General features: G+C 46.8%; 1 protein-coding gene across 2 annotated transcripts in view; it reads left to right on the top strand.

Moving 5' to 3' along the window:
- The first annotated feature begins 2,455 nt into the window (after positions 1 to 2,455).
- The window catches only part of GALNT18 (polypeptide N-acetylgalactosaminyltransferase 18), a 342,317-nt gene continuing 321,529 nt past the window's right edge, over positions 2,456 to 23,243 (top strand). For both annotated transcript variants that reach the window (XM_058545987.1, XM_058545985.1), the window contains exon 1: positions 2,456 to 3,105. In XM_058545987.1, the coding sequence (XP_058401970.1) occupies positions 2,871 to 3,105 (235 nt within the window). In that variant the 5' untranslated portion in view covers positions 2,456 to 2,870. The remainder of the gene's footprint in view (positions 3,106 to 23,243) is intronic.

Below are 23,243 nucleotides of genomic sequence, written 5' to 3'. Positions count from 1 at the left end.
TCTGGCCTGGCGGGAAGGAAACTCATCTGATCCTCAGCACCCACTATGTGTCCTGCACTAATTAAAGCCCTTTCTGGTGCATTCTTTCATTTAATCTTCACAATCAGTCCTTCGGAAAGTATTATTTACATTTGACGTATGGGGAAATTGAGCCCCAGTGATGTTTTGAAACTTGTCCAAGCTCATGTAACTAATAAGTGGTGGATCTGGGATTAGAGTCCTGGAGTCTGGCTGCACCTCCAGCGAATATGCTTTGAACTGGTCAACTTGACCCTGTGATCTTTCAGAGAGGAGACTATTCTGAATTCTTCTTTTGTTGCATTTATCCTCTCCACAGTTAAAAATTATCTCAGAGGATCAACTGGACAAAAATTTAAGGTCACACAATTCACTTTGAGTTCTCCTTGAACCTTATTTTTAAACTCGGGGCTTTTTTTTTCCCCATTAAGAATGTGAGGGGCTGGCCAGGTGGCACAAGCGGTTAAGTGCGTGCACTCCGCTGTGGCGGCCTGGGGTTCGCCGGTTCGGATCCCGGGCGCACACTGATGCACCGCTTGGCAAGCCATGCTGTGGCGGCGTCCCGTATAAAGTGGAGGAAGATGGGCACGGATGTTAGCCCAGGGCCAGTCTTCCTCAGCAAAAAAAGAGGAGGATTGGCAGATGTTAGCACAGGGCTGATGTTCCTCACAAAAAACAAAAAAAGAATGTGAACAATCAGTATCGCCTCCTCTCTGTCTAGCCCTGTGGTGCTTGAGAAGATCCTGGGAAGAGCTGAACTGCCAGGGCTCCTCCTGGGAGAGGGTGCAGAACAGAAGGAAGAATTAGACCTTTGCCATTAGCTGTTCTCAAGGCCATTACTTGTAAATCCATCCAACTGGAAAAAAGTCCAAACCCTTCATTTGTGAGCTGATTAAAGTTCCAGAGGAAAAGAAAGGGAGAGGCAGGATTTATTCCCTTGTGGATGGAGATTTCTTTACCTTGATTTTTTTCAGAAATAGTGCATGTTCTCTTCTCTTGTACATATTGACACATCCATACTATCCTCCTCTCCTCTCCCCCCAGCCCACCTGTTGTTCTCTCTTGCCGCTACGGGGAAAGAGAAATCTTCCAGGATCCCTAGTTGGTGTCTATTTTCACAGCATCATTTGAGGATTTTTGTGAGCAAAGCACTAGTTGAAGTGCTCCTCACTGATGATGTAAAGTACCCCTTCTTCAGTTTTGTGCCCTCCCTCTATTGTGGAGACAATTTCTGCATCCAGAAGTCATTACTTGAGGGAGCTGCCTTGAGTACTACTACCGTGGCTGGCTGGGGTGCTAGTACCCAAAGTGGGCATGTAGTAGGCTGCCTCCCCAACTGTTCAGGCCAGGGAAATGCCCCCCACAGATGGAGAAGAGGAGAAAAATCTGTTTTTAAAACTCTTTGCTTAAAGGAATTCTATTCAGGTGCTGAGAAGAAGTGAGTTCAGCAGAAGGGGATAATATGAATAAGTGTATTTGCTTTAATAGCAAACAAAATATGTCAACCACCGGAGTCTAGACATGTTCCTTTGCTGTCAGTCACAGTTCTCTCCACTCTAACATCAATCACAAACAGCATGCACAGGGACTTTACAGTTCACAGAGAGCTTAGCGCACACGCCCCTCCCCCACCCGAATTTCTGAATAGGGTTTCCCTATACACTGAGATGAGCCTGGTCCCACATAGACGACAACTGGGGCTATAGGGCACAGCTTTGTCCTGTGAGCTGCACAGACTTAAAAAAAAAAAATCTAGTTGGGGTAAAAATCTTTAAGGGGGTTGGTGGTGGTGGTCCAGTATCTTCTAGGCGATTCCTAGGAGGGTTGGCTCCTCTGACAGTTGCCAAGTCTGGAGACAACCAGGAGGCCGGCTGACACCGGCGTCCGACAGCGTGGAGGTCGGAGTGAGGCAGAGAAGTGGATGCCCTCGGGGCCTGACCAAGGGCTAGACCGGACAGGCGATCCGGCACACGCTTCCCTGGCCTCTCTGCAACCAGAAAAGGGGTCGGGGAGTCGTTTGTGGGACCGCGCTAGAAGCCCCGCGGCTGGAGCGGGTGAGGGGCGCTGAGCTGCGCCACCCCCGGAAGATCAGAGGTTCCTGCGCAAGAGCAAGAGGTGGAATTTCCCTAGAGGTGGAATCTGCCGATCTCAGGGCTGGGACTGGCGGCGCGCCCTCTCCGGGAGTCTCGGGTCTCGGGCAGCCAGCGCGGGCGCGGGTGGAGGGTCAGGCGCGTCCCTGGAGGGCGGGAGCCAGGGGCAGACAGCAGGTGGGGCCGCGGGGCCGGACTCCGCCCCCCGCGCCCTCCCGGTTGGTCCGCCGCCGCCCAGCACCGGCCCCTCTCCCGAGCCGGAGCGCGATTGGTGGCAGTGCTTGTCGCTCGGAGGGGGCCGGGCCGCTCTGCTCCGCGGATCTCCCCGCCGCCGCTGCCGCCGCCGCCGTCCTTCTAGCAGCGCGGGCCGGTCGGACCGCCAAGGCAACCGGCGCCTGGCAATGGGAAGCGGCGCGGCCGCGGACCCAGGCTGTGGCAAAGTTTCCCAGACGCGCGTATCGGGGCGCGCGGCTGCCAGCCACCCGTGACCGCTCCGAGAAGGGCTCGGAGATTTTTAATTTGGAAAAAAAATCCACCTCATTTCCTTTGTCAAGCTCTCTCTCCGGGTGGCCAGCGGCGGGAGCTCCAAACTTGGGCACGGCGGTTCCACAGCCAGCAGATCGGGCTTTGGAGAACGTCGGGACTCAGGTGCTCGGGCGCCCAGCGGCCCGAGGAGTGCTAGGGGGTGTGAGCGCGGGGGGAGTCCAGGGCGCGAGGCGAGGAGGGGCCCCTGGGAGCTCTATATGGAGGAGGGAGCCCAGAATGGTGTGCACCAGGAAGACCAAAACTTTGGTGTCCACTTGCGTGATCCTGAGCGGCATGACCAACATCATATGTCTGCTCTACGTGGGCTGGGTCACCAACTACATCGCCAGCGTGTATGTGCGGGGGCAGGAGCCAGCACCCGACAAAAAGCTGGAGGAAGACAAAGGGGACACCCTGAAGATTATTGAACGGCTGGACCACCTGGAGAATGTCATCAAGCAGCATATCCAAGGTATGGGCGCCCGGGGAAACTTGGGCCGCCCACGAGGCCCGGGATGCCCAGCGCGGCGCGGGGTGCGCTGGGGCTGGTGCGCATCTATCCAGCGACTGCGGGGCTCTGAGGCCGCAGAAGCTTGGGGGTTTGCGTGTACGCTCTTGCCAGAGTGCGGGACCCTCGGTGCCTGAGGCCGTGGGCGCTTCTCCAGGGCACACGTGTGTGCGCGGGGCTACACGCGCGGATGTGTGCAGCTCGCTGGCGGTGTGGGGGCGCGCTGCGCACGTGTCCAAATGTGCGTGTGACTCCGGGCTGATTGCTCGTGGGCTCTTGGGATCGCACACAGGTCTGGCTTAGAGTGTGTGTACGTGTGAATGTTTGAGTGTGTACAAGAGAGCGCGCGCGGGCAGTAGAGCTCATTCGGCCACTGTAAGGGCCGAGAGCGAGATGCCCGCACGGCCCCAGCCGTTGGCGTTTAGAACCCGTAGGCTGCGGGACAAGCCCGGGCTAGGAAGATTCCGTAGACCGTGCCCCAGCCTCAGTCCTGCTGTGCGCGGCACATAGGCGGTTGGAAACGCAGGGGGCTCTGCGGCTGGGTGTGCTGCTTGACCCTATAGCGGTCTCCCCCACCACAGCCAGCGGTTCGAGACCCTCTCCAGGAGCAGGCGTCAACGAGCGGAAGAAGCGCCGAGCCTGAAGCTTCTGTCCACTGCGGTGGCGCCTCCGCCTAGGAACGGGAGAACCCGCCCTGGGCTGCGCTTTCCCCGCGGAGCCTCTTGCGGCCGGGGGAAGGCTATTCCCTTCAGTAGCTCCGCTCCCAGGCGACTGGGCGGAGCAGACAGACCCGCGCGGGGTGGGTCTGGAGTCTAAGGCTGCGCCGGGTGCTTGCGCTCCAGGCCGGGGCTGAGGCCAAGGGGAGGATGGAGTACAGGACGCTCTCCCGAGGCGACCCTGTCTGATGAGCTGTCAGAGGCAGGGGATGGAGAGCTCCGCGCGCCGCGGGTACTGGCGCCGGGTGTGCACACACGCGCGTCTCTCACGTTCACACTTCTCTTTTCTTCGCCTCCCCGCTCTCCCTGCTTTTCTCCCGGGCTTGTGAGCCTCTTAAAGGCAGGGGGCCTCGTTCACCTGTAAACCTGCCAGGCCAGCCAGGCTCTGGGTCCAGCACCCGGCAGACCTTGGCAAATATCGAGTTGGATGGAAGGCATTCTCCCCCAGGAGCACTCTCTTTTGTTTACACGTGGGTGTCTGGATCCAACCCTTGCATCTGCTGCCCCTAACAGGGTGGGGACAGCTGCTCTGTCCACATTTGGTGTGTTTCCCTAGGTGTCTAGAATAGTTCCTTCCCAGGGGAGGTTCAGGTGAGTGCAGGAGAAGTGTACATATCTGTTGTGCTTCCTGACTGATGACTTCAAAACAACCCCATGGCTTGGGGACACTTCCCCAGAAAAGGAGACCGTTTACAGCTTCTCCTTCATACCTGCCTCTGCCTCTCAGCCTGGCACTGGGCTTGACAGACCAATTTATCTATCTGATGGTGCCTGTTACTTCTATTTCTTACTTGTCCTTTTCCATCCCCTGGGTCTGGGTTGACAATTAATCAGCAATAGAAGTACAATATTTGCCCCAGGGTGATTCAGAATGTTCCCAGGGAGACACAAGGCCATACCTTACTTTGACATTTCCAGTTTGTCCACAGATTTTGAGAGATTTTCGTTCACTGAATCTGTGTGTGTGCGTATGTTCCTGGAAAACCAGTCTCTTGTGCTATCTGGTCTGGTCAGGGCGAGGTGAGCAAGGTACTACTTTGGGGAGCAGTGAGGAGACATTGCTAACCCATGAGCTCATCACAGAGTGGGCTCCTATCAGGTTGAATGTGGACCGGGTCATGTGATTTATAAGGCTCTACATGAAAATGAGTGCAGCATTGAAGTTGAAAGGAGCCTTTGTGATTCTGCTCCCGGGAAACCTTATAACTGTGCATTGTTCCGAACTTTCAAATACCTACCTGAAAAAATGGAAAGAGATGGGGAAAAAAGAGGGAGCAGGATCCTTAAAACGTGTTGGTCCAGTTGTCTTGTATCTGTGCAGTGACTGTATTATAATTCCTGTGGATATTCGGAAATGATCAGATGCTCAGGACAGAAAGGTGGAAGCCACAACCCATAGTGGGTGGGGAGGGGTCAGTGACTTGGGGCAGATTAGACACGAGGCAGGCAGAGGGCAGAGGTTACTTGGTTCATTGTGCCATGATGGTGTAGCGATGACTAGTGACAGTTCCCCCAGGGGTGCCAGGGCTCTCCTGAGCTAGGGTTTGGGGAATTTAAAGTAAATTTAGGGATTTACCTTCTTTAGGTAAGGAGCCTACAACGTTTGGGACTAGCCAAGAACAGCACTCTGACGGCAGAGGGTAAGAAAGGATGAGATCAGACTCTTATACTTGATGATATGGACCATTAATGTGTATTCCACTGTCAAGTTTCTTGTAGTCAGTAGAGCCTTTTGAACAATCCAGTTTACTCTGCTGAGCTGAGGGGGAGTAAGGGATAATAATAATAATAGCTAAAAATTATATAGCACCTATTATGTGCCAGGCAGTATTCCAAGTGCTTTATGTATATTGACTTATTTAACCCTCACAACCCTGTGAGGTAGGTAATATTAGCTCCATTTTACAGATGGTGAGGTTATATGACTTGTCTAGGGTCATACCACTGGTACATGGTGGTACAGGGATTTAAACCCAGCTAATGTGGCTTCAGAGTCTGTGTTCTTAACCACATACTATACTCTCTCCTAGTGGCCACTGGGTCACTCCCTTGGAGTCACTTGATGGTGGGAGTGGGTGTCAGAGTGAGAGACCTTAGAGGATGGCCAAGGGAGATGGAGTCATGGTCTTCCCACTTGGAGACTCTTCCATGGATAAAGTCAGGAAGCTCTGGGTTTTGTTTTGTTTCATGCTGAGAGGCAGAGGTTACATTCGCTTAAAAAGTGTTTGTGGGGCCGGCCCGGTGGTGTAGTGGTTGAGTTCGTGCGCTCCGCTTCGGTGGCCCTGATTTTGCAGGTTCGGATCCCGGGCGCGGACGTCCGCACAGTTCATCCAGCCATGCTGTGGTGGCATCCCATATACAAAATAGAGGAAGATGGGCACACATGTTAGCTCAGGGCCAATCTTCCTCAGCAAAAATAAATTAAAAAAAAAAGTATTTGTGGAACACCCTGGCTGGTTCCTGGCACATTCTGCAGAGAGTGGGTGTTGGATGGATGAGTGGATGAATAAATGAGCACACAGTGTGGATGCCCAGCACGCTGGTTAGTCATTAATGAAAGTGTTTTCATTCTCAAATGAGTGCGTTTTGCTTTGGAGCTCTGCTCAGGTTCCTTTTTGCTTTGGAAGGAAAGTGGTCCCGGAATCTGCAAATGTCACAAAATGTTCTGCAGGATGTTCCGTAGGACTTGCAATTAGAAGAGGCTTTGGAGCATCACCATAGAGGTCTGTTCCAGTCATGACTGAAAAGTCTATTTTCCTCTTGGGGGTTGCCATGATATTTCATTTTAATTTGTTTTCTGATTGAATGAGTTAATTAGATGGTGGGAATCCCTTGGGAATGTAAATTGCAGTTTTGAGAATTTTTTGTAACCAAATAGATGGTAAACGAGAGGGTAGATAACTCCAGATTTCAAAAATAGCTTCCTGATGGGTTGGAAACACAAAATAAGTGTTAGTACAGGTTCTGTCTTGGGAGGAGAACGATGGGATAGCTTGAGATGGTGAGGTGAATTAAGTAGCGAGTGTGCTGAAGGAGGCCTTACGAAATGGAAATGTTGATTCACCTCTTATTTTGGAAGTCCAGTAGAAACAAAAGCAGCATTCTCCTTGTCTTGATTAGTATCTTTTTGAATCTGTAAAAGATTGTGCCAATATTAAAGACAATTAAAGTGTATAAAATTGCCTCACTCATTCTACCCTAACACAACTATTTTGCATTTTGAGTATTCCCTTCTAGCTCTGTCCATCTGCCTCCATATTTAAAAATGAAGGTGGTGGTGTGGTTTACATGTAATTTTTTATTCTGCTTTTTCAGTTTGTTAGAAGCATTTCTTCATGTTTGTTACATAGTTTATTGATTTGGTCCCTATTTATTGGAGACCAATTTGTGCACTGGGGAGGTAACTTTGGATACAGTGGAGAAACAGGACACTCCTGGTCCCTGTTGTAATGGACTTGTTTTTAAAGGATGATAGAATCCCTTTTATTCAACACAGGCAGGGTTTAAGTTAGTCAGCTAATTGAAAAATTGGTTAAAGGGGAGAATAAAACTAAATATTACAAACATACATTGAATATTTAATTGAATAGTGTTCAAAATGTCCATTCATTTGCCAGCCTTTTGCCATAAAGCCAAGGCTTGGTCTCTGGGCTGGGTCTGCCCACTGCCTTTCTGATCATCTTCCTTGCATAAATCACTCCCATCAAGTGCTATTTACAAAGTCTGATTTTTCATTCTGTTTTCTTTAAAATTCACTGAGAACTTAAAGATGCTTATGAAGCAATCTCAGTGTAGTAGCCTAAGTTTTTATGACTTTTGTCTGGTCTTTTGCAGTAATTTTGTGCACATGTAATCTTTAAGTGACTAGTTTTAGAAAGTCTTTCCAAAGCATTTAAATTAATTTTCTTAGAAACAACAACTCTCATCTTTTTAGCAGTCATATTCCATTGGTTCATATACTATGTAATTAAATTATGCTGTTACAATGACAAGTACAAATAGTATACACACATCTGGGAACAAAGCCAGTGGACTGTTGGTAAGCATACAACTCAGTTGTTAGCAGGATATGTGAGTGGAGGTAGGAGAGAAAAGCTGACGTAGAGGGACAAAGGCATCCTCTGGTTTGTTTCACAGGAGAAAGGAGAACACGCTTAATCTGGAGAGGTGCTTAAGTGGAGGGTTTTTAAAGAGAACTTTTACTGTATTTTTAATGACTGCATAATATTCCACCATCAATATGCCATTATTGATTTAACCACTTCCCTATTTTTGAACATTTCCTTTTCTATTATAATTAACACAGAAATGAACATCTTCACCTCACTGTTTTCTTCTTTTGAATTATTTTTAAGGCTGTATTTCCAGAAGTGGGATTACTACTGCCTCAAAGACTATGAACATTTTTATGAAAGATTGTTTTTCGAAAGAAAAGACTTTCTACATAGCCGACAGCAATGTATTATTGTACTGGTTTTATGGAGCCTGGCCAGCATTCTGTGTAATCGTTCAACTTTGTCTGGGCAAATGTAATCACTGTCAAATGTTCTATTCTTTTAATTTCTACTCCTGTGATTACTATAGAACTTAGTATCCTCCCCGTGCCACCATGTTTGCTTTCTCCTTGTGTTGGTGTCTTTTGCCAGTTTTTCTCTTGGGCTATCAGTATTTGTGACTTGTGTATTATATATGTATATATATTTACTTACATATGTAATAAATAAATAAATATATGATGCCTGTATTCTATATTATATACATAAATTTTGCTTTACATAGATGCCTTGGGGCAGTGGTTTTCAAACTCTGTCCCCAGGAGCCCCAAGCTTCTAGAAGTTTTGATCTGGGGCCTGAGAAGTAAAAGAGGCAAGTGAGGTCTCCTGGACCCCTCCTGCACCCACCCTCTCGCCTCCTTGCAACCAATGCAGCCCCTCTTTCATCTGTTTCCTATTTGGTGTTCTGTAAAGTATTTCATTTTTAAAAGGGCTCCGCTTCTTTTTTTTCCAAAGAAGGTTGAAAATCACTGTTTTGGGAGAAAAGATCAGACTGTTACATTTTTGTGAGGGATAATCGTAGCATGAAGAATTCAAGGAAGTAAACAAATCTGAAAGGAAATTGAATTTCTGAGTGGTGTGCTTGTAACATCTATTTATCCTTCTGAATACCGTGATTAATAATGGATTACATTATGTGACTAATTTTTAAATCCATTATCTTACTTCACTGAGTCTAGATCATCCCAACAATAGGAGAAATGGATTATTAACTGCTTTTTGTTTCTAAAAGTTTATTAGGCATATTATGGGCGTGTTCATGTACATCAGGTCAGTAACAGCAGGTTGCTCGCTGTGATTGCAAACCATATATGGCCCCTAAGAATCAGAAAATGCCCTAGACCTGGATATTGGGAGATTTCTTGCTCCTTAAAGCTTTTGGATGTCACTGGAATTGGCTGGCATCCTCCTCGTCTGATCCCTGACTTGGCAGGGCTGTGAAGAAGAGGATATGATGTTTGCCGAATGCTTGGAGTTTATTTGAGGAAAGGGTATCATTTAAGCAGTAAAGCTATTTGTCCTTCAGAATGAGCTGTGGCATGTGGAATTATATTAGTAACAGTGATTGATATTTTGAGAGAGTTCAGTAGCAGGCTCTGGAGGTTGAACCCAATTACCTTTATTAATAGCTCAAGACCACATCTCCATGGACTGGAAAAACCTCGCCAAAGAGTACAACTTTTTCCCATGGCCAAAGAATTTTCATTTTTATCCAGAAGTGTGTAGGCTGTAAAATAAATGAATTCGACATTCTTTCCCACTCACTTGACATAAATTGTTATTTGCCCTTGATAAGTAGGTTGATGTAGAATCTCAAGGAGAATTCAGAATGAAATGTTGGAGAGCCACAGTCTGGTTTTCTGGTTTGGGAGGGCCTTGAAGGTCAGCTTCAGTCACCTGGGTTAGGCTGTTCTGTGTTTTTCCAAAGGTATTTATGGGATTCCGAGCGACGTACAAGGTTACGGGAGCAGCTTCATTACCATCCTATAGGATTTCTGTCTTCACTTCGCTTGACAAGCTGAGTGGGCTGTTGCCTTGATCTGGAGTTTGAGGGTCTCTTTAGGATTGTGGCCCTTTTTTGTTAGATGGGTTCTGTCCGGGAATCTGGGACAGACAGGCTGCCCTGTGGAGAAGCATATAGGAGGTTGGTCCAACTGGAGGTGATGTTACACGGAAGAGCCTTTGGGGAAGCACTAAGCTGAATATGAGTGATGAGTGTAGCCAGAAGATAGCAAGGTGGGATTTTGGGAGAAAGAGGATTATGCATGAAGCTGGAGGGGGCGGAAGTCCACAAACGTAGGATGGGCACTGCAGCAGGAAGCAAGGGGCCGAGTGGGTTAGGTTTGCTGGTTGATTGATGATCCACATTCCATGAATGGTGGCCTGCACTTCTTATGCTGGCTTTGAATGTCTTTCTGGGGTTGGGGCTTCTGCCTTGAATTTGACAGGGATTTGATTATTCTATAACACCTACGATAGTCATCTTATCAAATCTCATTTTGCCTTTGGGGTCAGAGTCTGCTTCATTCTGCAATGCAATGCTTGAGCACAGGAGTTCTCGATGTTTTCCCCTTCGTCACACACATGCCTTCACATGCAGGGCATGCGCCCCAGGGCAAGGTGAGGCTGACGCGCATCCCAACACATTGCATTCATTCTCACTCCATCCCTTTCTTTCCCACTCAAGAAAGCATATTAGTATGCAAGAGACTATGATAACCGTGAAATCCCTTGAACTTATTAGAGTTAAACTTAATCATTTGTAAGCTTAAGTTATCGTTAATAACAAATTACTGCACAACATACAGTACGTTGTGGCAATGATTGGGAACAACTGCTATTCTGGAAACTTCTGTGTGGGTCTGTACTCTGTGGACCCAGCTGAGTGCAGCCAACTGGAACTTTAAGCAAGAGGATTCCTGATTATATGAACACTAATGCTTTGGTATTTTTTCTGGCTACCCGATTGTGGATTAAAGTATGTTGCCAGGACAGATCATCGCAGTGGGTACGCAGTTCTGAGATGTAGTTCCTCTCACTGCCCGACATTCAGTTTCAGTTTTGTGAAGGTTTGCTTTTGGGAGATGAAGCTGCCCTTGATGATGCTAGCCGAAAGCCGTAAGTGTCCAGGCCCAGTGAGTCAGTGACAGGCTTCCTGTAGGTTGTTGCTGCTAAAATGGTACTGCAGCCGGCAGACATGCTCCACTGGGCTGTGTTTTGTTACCACTTTCCTTCCAGGGCTCATGGAAGTACAGTGTTTGGGAAGATCCAGAGAGGTGGCATCTGCACCCATTTCCCTGGGACAGATGAGAAGAATGAAAAATGATGCCCGAAGAGGAGGCTTGGGGCCAAGTCTTTGGCATGAATGGGTTCGTTCTGCTAATGTCCAGAGTTTAAGTCTCAGAGTGGAGCCCCTGTATAAGATCGTCGGCTGCTGCATCTTAGCAAGCTCTGGTGCCTTGTCTGTCTTCACCAGTCTGACTTGTCCATCCATCTCTGTCCTCTGGAAACTTAAAGGCCACTGAGATCCCAGGCGAGCCGGAAGGTAATTCAGGGACCGAGCAAGACAGGATTTGAAACTTGGGTTAATAAGTGTCATACTAGTGGTACCTGGGGACTTAGGAGAATGGTACCAAAATTACTTGAGCCAATGAATATGAGAGTAAGAAAGCTGAGAAGAGGTTTGAAGCTACACCAGTGACAGACGAGAATCCTAGCCAAACCCTTGATTTGTTGAAAGAGCAACAGGCATATAAAGAATTGAAGGCTGATTGTATCAGTGGTCATGGAAGAAGAGAACTACTCCTGTGTGTCAGGGACGAGGCTAGGTGCTGTCCATGCATGATTGCTCTTTGTCTTCACAACATGGTGAGGGAGAATTTTAGAGGTGAGAACACTGTGAGATGTAGAGACTTAGAGTTTGCCCAAGGTCACAGAGCTGACTGGTGGTGGAGCCAAGAAGGGAAACTCTGTCCAACATCTATGCTCTCGACAGAAAAGGACAAAAGATGACAGTCTCCCAGAGAGAGGACCGGGAGATCATTTGATCAAAGACTGTGTTCGAGTGTAGGCTCAGAGGCCTCAGGTCAAGTGGGAGACTGTGGGAAAGGGAGCCAGGCAGGTGGCTTGGTCTGTCCTTGTGTAAGTGAGGAACCTCAAGGTTGGGGTGCCAGAGGGAGAAGGCCTTGCTCTGGAAGGGTGAGTGAGGTGTCGCCATGGAGGCTGTGGTGAACCTTTTCTCTTGGACCCTTGTGGGTCCCCAGGAACTCGTCCTTGCAGCAAGTTGGAGTTGCACACTTGAAGAGCCATGCCTGGAACCTCTGTCAGCCTGGAGCGTGCCAGCTGCAGACTAAAGCTCATTCAGATTCCACATGTGACTTTTGAGCACCTACAGAGTGCCAGGTACTGTGCTGGGTGCTCTCCTGCGCATTGGCATAGTCAGGGGTCTTCTAGGGTGGCCAACTCGACTCATTTGCCCAGGACTTGCCCCGTTTTAAAACTGAAATTCCCGGGTCCAAGGAGGCCCCTCAACCCTAGGCAAACCTGGATGGTTGGTCATTCTCGTCTTCTCACACTGGTGAATTCTGTTTAACTCCAAGCATCAGTGCAAAAATGGCCCTTCTGATTGCAGCACATCTGTGTCTTCTGCTCTCTGCTCTTGAACGGTGACTTGTCCAAGAGCTGTAGAGAGGACAGTGAGGGTGCCAGCAGCCCCCGCCCCATTTTCCCTGCCCACACACGCTGCCTCCTTTCTCCTTTGTTATTCGTTCCGCCTTGGCACTCTCTGTTTTAGCTGTCTGGGCCTCTCAGGATTTGGAAAGGAAAAAGCAATTGCTGTAAAGGAAAGCTCTAATAAAGTGGTTTGGGAACAAAACATCAGCAGCTGTTTATTTGCCCAAAACAGTAGGAGTCTGTATTAATAACCTTGTGAGTTATATGCCGGGAAGTTAAAAGTAAGCAAAAATCTTACTTGAAACCCACAAATGTGACTTTATTCCTTTATTGAACTAATCTCTCTTCCTGTTTATGCTGGTGACATTTTCTGTTATCCATGTGGAAGATCCTTTTTGATCTTCTGTTACAGATTGGTTTAGCTCTGCTTGGTTCGGGTCCCAGAGCAGAGGGGTTTTCTGGTCTCTCTTTATTGCAGTTACCATTCTTGGTGTGTATGCGGTTCCTGCCTCAAAGGGGACAGGCTTTGCCTAATGAATCATCATCATATTTCCCTGACCGGAGAGGGGGAGCCACGGAGGACTGGAGGGGTGTGGGAGGGGCTTCAGACCTGCCTCTCAGTTCAGGGGCTTAGGGAAGCGCGTCTTCTAACATTTGGGTCTCTTCCACTTCTAAATCTCAGTTTAATAATAAACTGATTCCCTGATTTGCTTATTTTCTAAAAGAGCATACGAAGGAAAGTACAACATGCGGGAATTATGATGTGGACCCTCCAAGTCTATAACTGGGCCAAACTTTAAAAAAAATTTTTATTAGAACCTGGGGATTTATATTAGAAGGGGAATCCAGTGGAAAGTGGATAAAAGAGGCTTTTATCAATGATTCAAAAATTGGAAGAAAGAACCAGTGAGGAAGTGTTGTAGAAATCGGTCTGAGCTTGTCTGGAGAAGAGATAGGCAGAGGAAGAGAATGAATATTTGCTGAGCATCTGTTATGTGCCACATGCTTTACATGTGTCACCTCGTTTTAACCTTGGAAGCAAGGCTGTGGGATGCTGTCATTATCCCCGTTTTGCAGATGAGGAAATCAAGCCTCAGCGACTGTAGTGAACTTGTCCAACGTTGTGCAGTTAGTAAGAAATAAAACCCCATTACCTCTATGCAGCCCTTTAGCAAGGGGCTAAGGGACCCTCTTGTTCTTCTGCTCCAGTGATGCTGAGCAAGGGAAAACAGGCTCATTCCTTTCTCCTAGCAGAAAGGTTGCAGATGAAACTAGAAGAAGGGTTTATGAGAGTAGCAAGGCCCTGAGATGGGTCACAAAGCGACTATTTGTGAGTCTCCTTCCCTGGAGACGCAGGAGGATGCCTGTGCCGGGAGCTGCCTGGGATGGAGCGCTCTGGAAGCCTGAGAGAGGTTCCAGGCGTGGCTCTTCGCAACCAGTATGGCTTTTTCCAGAGAGGACTTAGTGTGAACAAGACCATCTCCTCCACTCATTCAGACCATAGCTTTACTGGGGGGTCCTCCAGACGTGGGGCATGGGGTCAGGTCAGGGACCCTAGAGGGGACTGGTTGGTACACACGAAGGAAACAGCAGACACTGTTCCAGGTCTTCCAGGAACTTCCCATTTAGTTGAGGAAATGGAATATTCGGGGTGAAGTGTATATAACATGGGCCCTTAGCTCTGTGGGCAGATGTAGGAGACGGACCCCAAGGCTGGCATTGTTTACTGGGGCCTGGGGGACGGGGTGCCCATGGGGTGGTTGGGAGAAACTGCAGACCTGCTTCCAAGGTCCTGTTCTCCTCTATTGGGGCTGGGAGTTTGACAGTGACCTGGGATGTACTCCTGCCTTCTGGTTGGTCATACGCCTGGATTCTTCCTTTCTTTCATCCAGCCGGCATATATTGAGCACTGAGTCACTGCTGGGGACATATCAGTGGAACAAAGACAAAAATATGAAGGGGTTGTAATTAAATGAGGTGGTCAGGGCCTCTCCTATAAGCAAAGACTTGAAGAAAGTTAGGTGTGAGCTCTGTCTAGGGGAAGAGTTCCAGGTGGAAGAAACAACCAGTGCAAAGTCCCTGAGGCAGGAATGTGCCCGGTGTGTTTGAGGAACAGTGGGTGGCCACTGTGGCCAGAGCAGATTGATTGTGGGAGAAAGGTGTAGCAGGTGAGGCCAGAGAGGGGCCTGTTGGGGAGCAGATTGTGTAGGCCTTGGAGGCCACTGTGGGAGGAATGCTTTGGGAGAAATGGGGAGCCACTGGAAGGGGTGAGCAGAGGAACCCAGCTTTTTTTTTTACTGCTCCAGTGTGTACAGAATACTATTGTAAGTTTTTTTTTAAGTTATTTTATTAACTCATTTTATTTATTTATTTTTTTATTTTTATTGATGTCTTAATACTTTATAACATTGTGAAATTTGGGGTTGTACGTTTTTCTTTGTCCATCACCATATATATGACTCCCTTTCATCCCTTGTGCCCACCATCTAGCCCCACTGCCCCTGGTAACCACAATACAGTTTTCTCTGTCCATGTGTTGTTTTATATTCCACATATGAGTGAGATCATACAGTGTTTGTCATTCTCTTTCTGGATTATTTCACTTAACATAATACCGTCCAGGCCCATCCATGTTGTTGCAAATGGGATGATTTTGTCTTTTTTTATGGCTGAGTAGTATTCCATTGTATTTATATACCACATCTTCTTGATGCAATCATCAGTCGAGGGACACAGGTTGCTTCCACTTCTTGGCTATAGTGCATAATGCTGCAATGAACATAGGGGTGCATAAGCCTCTTTGGATTGTTGATTTCAGGTTTGTTGGATAGATTCCCAGTAGTGGGATGGCTGGATCTTAGGGCATCTCTATTTTTAATTCTTTGAGGGATCTCCATACCTTTTTCCAAAGAGGCTGCACCAGTTTGCATTCCCGCCAGCTGTGTATGAGGGTTCCTGTTTCTCCACATCCTCTCCAACATTTGTTGTTTTTTGTCTTGGTGATTATAGCCATTCTAATGGGTGTGAGGTGATATCTTAGTGTTGTTTTGATTTGCGTTTCCCTGATGATTAGTGATGTTGAGCATCTTTTCATGTGTCTATTGGCCATCTGTGTATCTTCTTTGGAGAAGTGTCTGTTCATTTCCTCTGCCCATTTTTTGATAGGGTTGTTCGTATTTTTGTTGTTCAGTTGTGTGAGTTCTTTATATATTATGGAGATTAACCCCTTGTCAGATGTATGTTTTGCAAATATTCTCTTCCAGCTGGTGGGTTGTCTGTTCATGTTGATTCTGGTTTCGTTTGTCTTGTAGAAGCTCTTTAATCTGATCAAGTCCCACTTGCTTATTTTTTCTTTGGTTTCCCTAGTCTGGGTAGGCCTGTCATCTGAAAAGATTCCTTTATGACCAATGTCAAATAGTGTGTTGCCTATATTTTCTTCTATGAGTTTTATAGTTTCAGGTCTCACCCTCAGGTCTTTGATCCATTTTGAGTTAATTTTTGTGAATGGCAATAGCAGATGGTCCACTTTCATTCTTTTTCATGTGACTGTCCAGTTTTCCCAACACCATTTGTTGAAGAGACTTTCCTTTCTCCATTGTATGTTCTTAGCTCCTTTGTTGAAAATTAGCTGTCCGTATATGTGTGGTTTTATTTCTGGGCTTTCGATTCTCTTCCATTGATCTGTGTGTCTGTTTTTGTACCAGTACCATGCTGTTTTGATTACTATTGCTTTGTAGTGTGTTTTGAAGTCAGGGATTGTGATGCCTCCAGCTTTGTTCTTTTTTCTTAGGATTGCTTTAGCTATTCGGGGTCTTTTGTTGCCCCATATGAATTTTGGTATTCTTTTTTCTATTTCCATGAAGAATGTCATTGGGATTCTGATTGGGATTGCATTGAATCTGTAGATTGCTTTAGGTAATATAGACATTTTAACTATGTTTATTCTTCCAATCCATGTACATGGGATGTCTTTCCATTTCTTTCTGTCATCCTCGATTTCTTTCAATAATGTCTTGTAGTTTTCATTGTATAGGTCTTTCACCTCCTTGGTAAGATTTATTCCAAGATATTTTATTCTTTTTGATGCAATTGTAAATGGTATTATATTTTTGAGCTCTCTTTCTGATAGTTCGTTATTAGCATACAGATATGCAACTGATTTTTGTAGATTGATTTTGTACCCTGTGACTTTGCTGTAGTTGTTGATTATTTCTAATAGTTTTCCAATGGATTCTTTAGGGTTTTCTATATATAAAATCATGTCATCTGCAAATAGTGAGAGTTTCACTTCTTCGTTGCCTATTTGGATTCCTTTTATTCCTTTTTCTTGCCTAATTGCTCTGGCCAGAACCTCCAGTACTATGTTGAATAAGAGTGGTGAGAGTGGGCAGCCCTGCCTCGTTCCTGTTCTCAGAGGAATGGCTTTCAGTCTTTCCCTATTGAGTATGATGTTGGCTGTGGGAACTCAGCTTTTAAAGGCATCAATCCAAGCTATTCTGTGGCTGCTTCCTGAGCACCTTTCATGGGCTTGACACTGTGCAGACGTGGTAGGAGATGACAAAATATATAGACTTGCTCCTTTTCTTTGAAAAGCTCATAATCAGGTTGGGAAGATAACACAAAAAACAGCTGAGGATCTTTTGCAAGCTAACTAATGTAATGAGGGTTAAAATTGAATTCTAGAAGAGTGTGTCGTCGGAACAGACTTCTTGGAGGAATTGGGACTTATGACACATCTTTGAAGAATGAGGAGGATTTCGAGGAGTGGAGTAGGGCAGATTAGGGGAGGGCGAGGTCAGATATTAAGTAAAACCAACAGTTCCTTTGCCGAGGGAATCCTGAGTCTCTCGTTTGGTGCGGTAAAAAGAGTGTACAGGCAGACAGTGACTGGACTCAGTGCTGCCATTTATGGGGGTGGGGGGGACCTTGGGCGAATCTCTTCACTGCCCCATGCCTTAATTTCTCCAACTATAGAAATGAGGACAATTGCTCCTTAAGCACTGTAGGACTGTTGTGCTGATTAAATGAGGGGACATACAGGAGAGCACCCTCACCCTGTCACGTGGTAGGCATGGGGGGCGGAAAACACGTTCTTTTCTTCAGTCTTCCTTTTTTCCCTTTTCCCTTTGTTCCCACTATCTCGCCCTCTTGGAGCTTGCATAGAAATATGATTGGGAATCTATTTTCTGGTTCTAACACCTAGAATATCAGATTTGAACCTTGTTTCAGTGCAATTAGACACGATGTGTGTGTTAGGACTTCCCCAGTGAAACCCAGCCTGAGGTCAGAGGTGAGATTAGCAGGGAGCCCAGCCTAATGCTGGTGACAGCTTCTCAGCTGAGACAAGCTGGAGTGTCTCCGTTTACTTGACTGCTGCTGTAAAATTCTCAGCCTGCCAGCCTGGGGACCTGCCCCTGTCTGTAGAGAAATATTTGTTTTGTAAAACCCACTTGCACTGCAGCGGGCAGCCGACAATATGCTGTGTTTGGAGAAACCTTGGCTGGTGGGAGAATTATGCAAGGTGTCCAGTTACCTGGCCAGAGGGTCTCATTGCCCCAAGTCCCTGGTCGAGGGAGAGTCTCCTTGAGGACAGCTTTGCGTTTTCCTCCATCTTGGCCTCCCAACAGAATTGGAGAGAGTTGGAGCCGCATCAGCCTATCTTCCTGCCAGGGTGAATTTGATTTAACTCAAAGTGATGTGACTTATAATTTCAATTGCAGGCAGGAAGGTGTGATTTAAGACAATTGTCAGGAAGATTCAATTTAATCTTTTCTTTCTTCCCCCTCTCCAAAATGTGCATTTTGTTGCATGATATAATTTTAATATACATTTTTTTTTACAACTGAGAGATAGCTTCACATTGGGAAGGTGCATTCTATATTTTTTTTTGTGCTTATCTATTCAAAGTCCTTTTGATAAAGATTCCTTCCTAGTGACAGCAGAAAACCGAGGGATGGTTTTGCTTTTTTACTAGAGAGAACTGTAATAAATCATTATGAAGTTTCTCGGGCAATAAACCTTTTCTTGATGTGCGGGAGTAATTTTGGTTACTTATTAGTAGGGAGATAATTGCCTGAACAAAACAATAAAAATAATTATTTTATTTACCTAAACTGTACAATTGTGAAGTTTGAATGTTTTTCAACAACAGCCAGTTGTTTTTAGCAACTGGCATAAGTATTTTTGAGTTTGTAATTACTTTAGAAGTACAGAAAATATGCATTGATTTTTGTAAATCAAAAATTAAATGTCTTATTTCAGCCTGGTCAATATTAGAAACTTCCAGTACTGTGTGTGCAGCTCAGTGCAGCCCTTCCCTCTTTCCTCATATATTAGCAAAAAAGTGGAGTTTTCCACCTTGGGCATTTCTCAAGTCGTATGTCAGTTGTGAAGGCTCTAGTCTGAAGGATCTTTGCTTGGAATCAGAACACGCTAGAGCAGAAGGAACAAAAGCATCCTCACTCTCAGACTGTTTGCTGAGGGATCCAAGACCCAGAGCAACTTGGTGACTGCCCTGAGGGTCCTCCTCTGGGCCTGGAGACTCTGGGGTGGGGATCTAGGGGTCCTGAATCAAGTCTAGAAGGTTCTCCTCTACGTCCAGTTACTTCCCTCAACCTTAGGAGAGACTCCTGCAGTGGGAAGGTGAATCCTTGGTTGTATATTCTCAGATAAAGCCAGGTGCTGAAGGGACAGAGGATGGGCAAATTTCCTCAGGTGGGGCCCGAGGGGGTGAGGCTGGAGGGGCCCTGCTCCCTTGCCTGTCCGGGTCCTCGGGGTCTGCTTCCCACCACCTGGGCTCATCTTCAGGGTTGGGGACATAGCACTGTTGAGCAGGACCTGACTTCGGGTCCAAGCAGTGCATGGCAGCTCCTGGTGATGTGGTATCTGTATCAGGAGCAGGTTCTTCCCAGCTTTTCAAACCCAGATGGTCGTGTAGATGGAGTAGCGGCAGAGACTTTACGTCAAAGAGAGGAAAACAGACAATTGACATTTATCAGGCACTGACTTGCTGTTTGGCACTGTTTAATTCGCTTCATATTATTTAGTCCTTAAAACATGCCTGTGAGATCATTAGCCCCATTTTACAGATGGGAAAGTCGTACTGTACCTTAACTATTGATCTGCTTTTCCCATTAGACTGTGAGTTCCTTGAGGGTGGAGACAGGTCCAATTTTTGCCATTTTCCAGTGTTTTCATACAGTGCCAGGCGTGTAGTTGGGGCTAAGTAGGAATTTGTTGAGTGACTAAATGAATAAATAAGCAGGCCTGCCTAAAACCACTTAGTAAGAGGATTCGCACCCAGGTCTTTGGCTTCAAAGCTGTCTGGTAGGGAAGCCAAGGGACCAAAGAGCTAGTTCTTATCCCTCCAGGCTTGGGGGTGGCTTCGTGAGGCTGTCTCATGCTGACTCCTCCTTCTGGGCTGGGGACAGGAAAATACAGGCTCCTGGGGTCTCTCTGATGGCGGCTCACAGCTTACACTGCCGTTTCCAGGTTTAATCAAAGAGAGGCTGCAGCTCGTTGGGGGGGTGTATGTATATAAAATGTGCTTCCCTGCACTGACATCCCCCAGGAATCAGCTGGTGACAGAAGCCTGAAGCCTTCAGGAGACCCTCAATGTTTTATTTTTTTTTTTTTATTTATTTTTTTTTTTTTGTGAGGAGATCAGCCCTGAGCTAACATCCGCCAATCCTCCTTTTTTTTTTTGCTGAGGAAGACGGCCCTGGGCTAACATCGGTGCCTATCTTCCTCCACTTTATATGGGACGCCGCCACAGCATGGCTTACCAAGCAGTGCGTCGGTGCGCGCCCGGGATCTGAACCAGCGAACCCCGGGCCGCCGCAGCGGAGCGCGCGCACTTAACCGCTTGCGCCACCGGGCTGGCCCCCCTCAATGTTTTATTTTAATAAAGCTGTCACTTGTGGTCACTTTCAAACGAAAGCAATCTTGTGGGTACAGAAGGGGAAAAATAAACCTGCACCAAAAGCAGAGAATAATGCCAGAAAAGGTGCTGTTGAACAGGGCATGTCTGCTTCAAGAGGAGCCACAGAGTTGAGGTCATTTACACGAATACCTGAAGAGTCAGTAGGAAGGAGAAAGGGTAGCTCAATTTCCAAGAAAGGATAAAGAATTCCTCAGGGCCCCTGGAGCTAAGGGAAGGTTGTCCTTTGGCTTCGCGGCCGAAGTGGCAACAACTCAGCTTCCTGTCCATGCCGAGGCCTGTGAGAACCTCAGAATGGATCCCACCGTCTTGGGGTGTCTCAGGATGGCGGTGGTGTGTTGGGACTTGCTCTTGCACACTCAGGAGGGAGGTGGCAGGACCTGTCTGCAGGAAAGAGGAAGGACTCTCAGAGATGGCCACTTGGGAGTCAGGAGACGGATATTCCTTCCTGCCCTGTCGAGATTCCTTGGGCATCATGGGCAGGAGATGGTGCAGGAACAGAGCTGGAAATGGGGCAGCCTGAACCTCCTGGGACAGAGCAGCCCATTAGCAGGAGCCATGGATCACTACGATTTCTCTTTTCCTATTATTCCCTGATATTTCTAATTTGAAAAGAGTCGTTTAAGCTGTAGGGTAGAAGAGGGCAAAGTAGACATAGGGGAAAAATTGAAAATGTCATTTAAAAATGACTATTCCCTTCTTTTTTACCTCAGCAGACAGATGGCTGCCTCACCTTTGCCCATGGCCAGCAGCAATAGCCCGATGGGTCAGCTGAGGAGAGCAGTGATTTTATTTTTCTTTTCATTTCAAACAGATTGTGTAGCCCTTGGGGTGTGGGGGACCAGTGGAATGAAGCTCTGGACTGGGAAACTAATTATGCCTCCCTGCATGGCTGAACTAGTTAATACCAAACTGTTATTGAGGCTGATTCTTCCCTGGAGCAGAAAAGCTTCCCAAATTCCTTATCTCTTTTTCTTTGCCTTGAGAACAGAGGCCTTTCAGTTTTGGGCAGTTGGAGAAAACAGGAGCAAAATCCAGGAAGCTTCTTGAAGCTCTGAAATGGTGTTCTGGGTTCTGGTTCCAAACATGGCCTTCTTTTTTTTGTGTATGTGAGGAAGATCAGCCCTGAGCTAACATCCATGCCAATCCTCTTTTTTTTTTTGCTGAGGAAGACTGGCCCTGAGCTAACATCCATGCCCATCTTCCTCCACTTTATGTGGGATGCCGCCACAGCATGGCCTGACAAGTGGTGCGTCAGTGTGCACCCGGGATCTGAACCCAGGGCCCCCAGCAGCGGAGCGCGTGCACTTAACCGCTGCGCCATAGGGCCGGCCCCCAAACGTGGCCTTCTGTTACGCGGCAGCCCTGCCTCCTCCAGCTCAGACAAGTGCTGAGATTTGGATCAGATAGGCTCCGCTCAAATCCTGGTGCTGCCACTCACTGGCGTGATGTCGCCAGAGGCCGCCCAGAGTATCTAGGACTGGAAAGAGAATGCTCGTCCCCCCTGTCCCTGCCCCTCCCCAGCAGCGAGGGCTCAACAATGGGTCACCCGGATAGTAAGTCTGCCTCGCTTTACTGATCCTGTAACTAAGACCCAGCCAGGTGCCGTGGCATGGTCACCAATGGAGACCACACATGGGGAAGGATAATCAGAAATTCAATAATGCTTTTCAATGGATTTTTAACTTATTCATCAAACCAATACAAATCTTTGAAAAATGGCTACACATATATGAGTAAGACATATTTATTCAATCTACAGATAACAAACTCTGACTCCAGTACTTTTTGTCCTTCTTTCCCCTGATCTGGAGATCTGTGGCCCACAGTCCATGCAGGCCCTGGCCAGCCAGATGTGTCAAATAACAGTGGATCCAATAAAATCTATGGGGCTTTTTAAGGACGGAAAAAAGGTTTTAAATATTGGGTGAAAGCATTTAAAAATATAGCCTTTGTGACAACTTGAAGATCATGAATATTCAGTTTATACACAATCTCAAGCAATTAGGCAGATGCATTTTTCCAGACAGGGTGTGTTACTCTGATGACTGAGGGGGTTGGAGCTGTCTATCATTTCAAAACCAGATTTCCCTGGTGACTTCAGAGTCTGATTTTAGGAAAATTTGGGAATGAAGTATCAGAGACAGTCCTATTTCCTTTGCCAGGCCGCATTCCCCTTGCCTACCTTCATATTCCTGGGCTTCTGCTGAGAAATTCCTAAGTCTTTGGACGCAGAAAAGTCCCTAGATTCTGAATGCTGAGGTGGTGGCTGATTCCGAGTTGAAGCAAAGCAACCTGTTTCCAGCCTCGGAGGATGAGTGTTACGTGGCAAGACTTAGTCTTGGCTGTTGGGTGTTATTTGTTTAGAGCCCAGTTCTCTTCATGTTGAATTCCCATTAGAATTAATTGATTGTCTTTGGAGAAGCACCAAACACAAATTGAGATGGTTGATGGGAAGACACAGCTTAGAACTTTCTCCTTTCAAAGGAGGCTTTGTATCAGCCAGGAGTCCCTTCTAACTTTTCAGGAGAACCAGAGTTTTGGTTACTAGGTTACCTGGGAGAACCCAGTTTCAAATATTCTGATCCGTTGTCCCCAGAAACCATCTAAATGAATCATAAATTCTAGTATTTCCAAAGTTTACCGCCCATATTGACTCCCGTACCTGGAAGCAGTACAAAGCCTTTGCCAGACCACATGCCCCTTATTTTTAATTTAGAA

This window comes from Diceros bicornis, chromosome 7 (assembly GCF_020826845.1).
Source record: "Diceros bicornis minor isolate mBicDic1 chromosome 7, mDicBic1.mat.cur, whole genome shotgun sequence".
Taxonomy (NCBI): domain Eukaryota; kingdom Metazoa; phylum Chordata; class Mammalia; order Perissodactyla; family Rhinocerotidae; genus Diceros; species Diceros bicornis.
The sequence above is the reverse complement of the archived record's forward strand: the minus strand, read 5'-3'. Positions and strand labels throughout refer to the sequence as shown.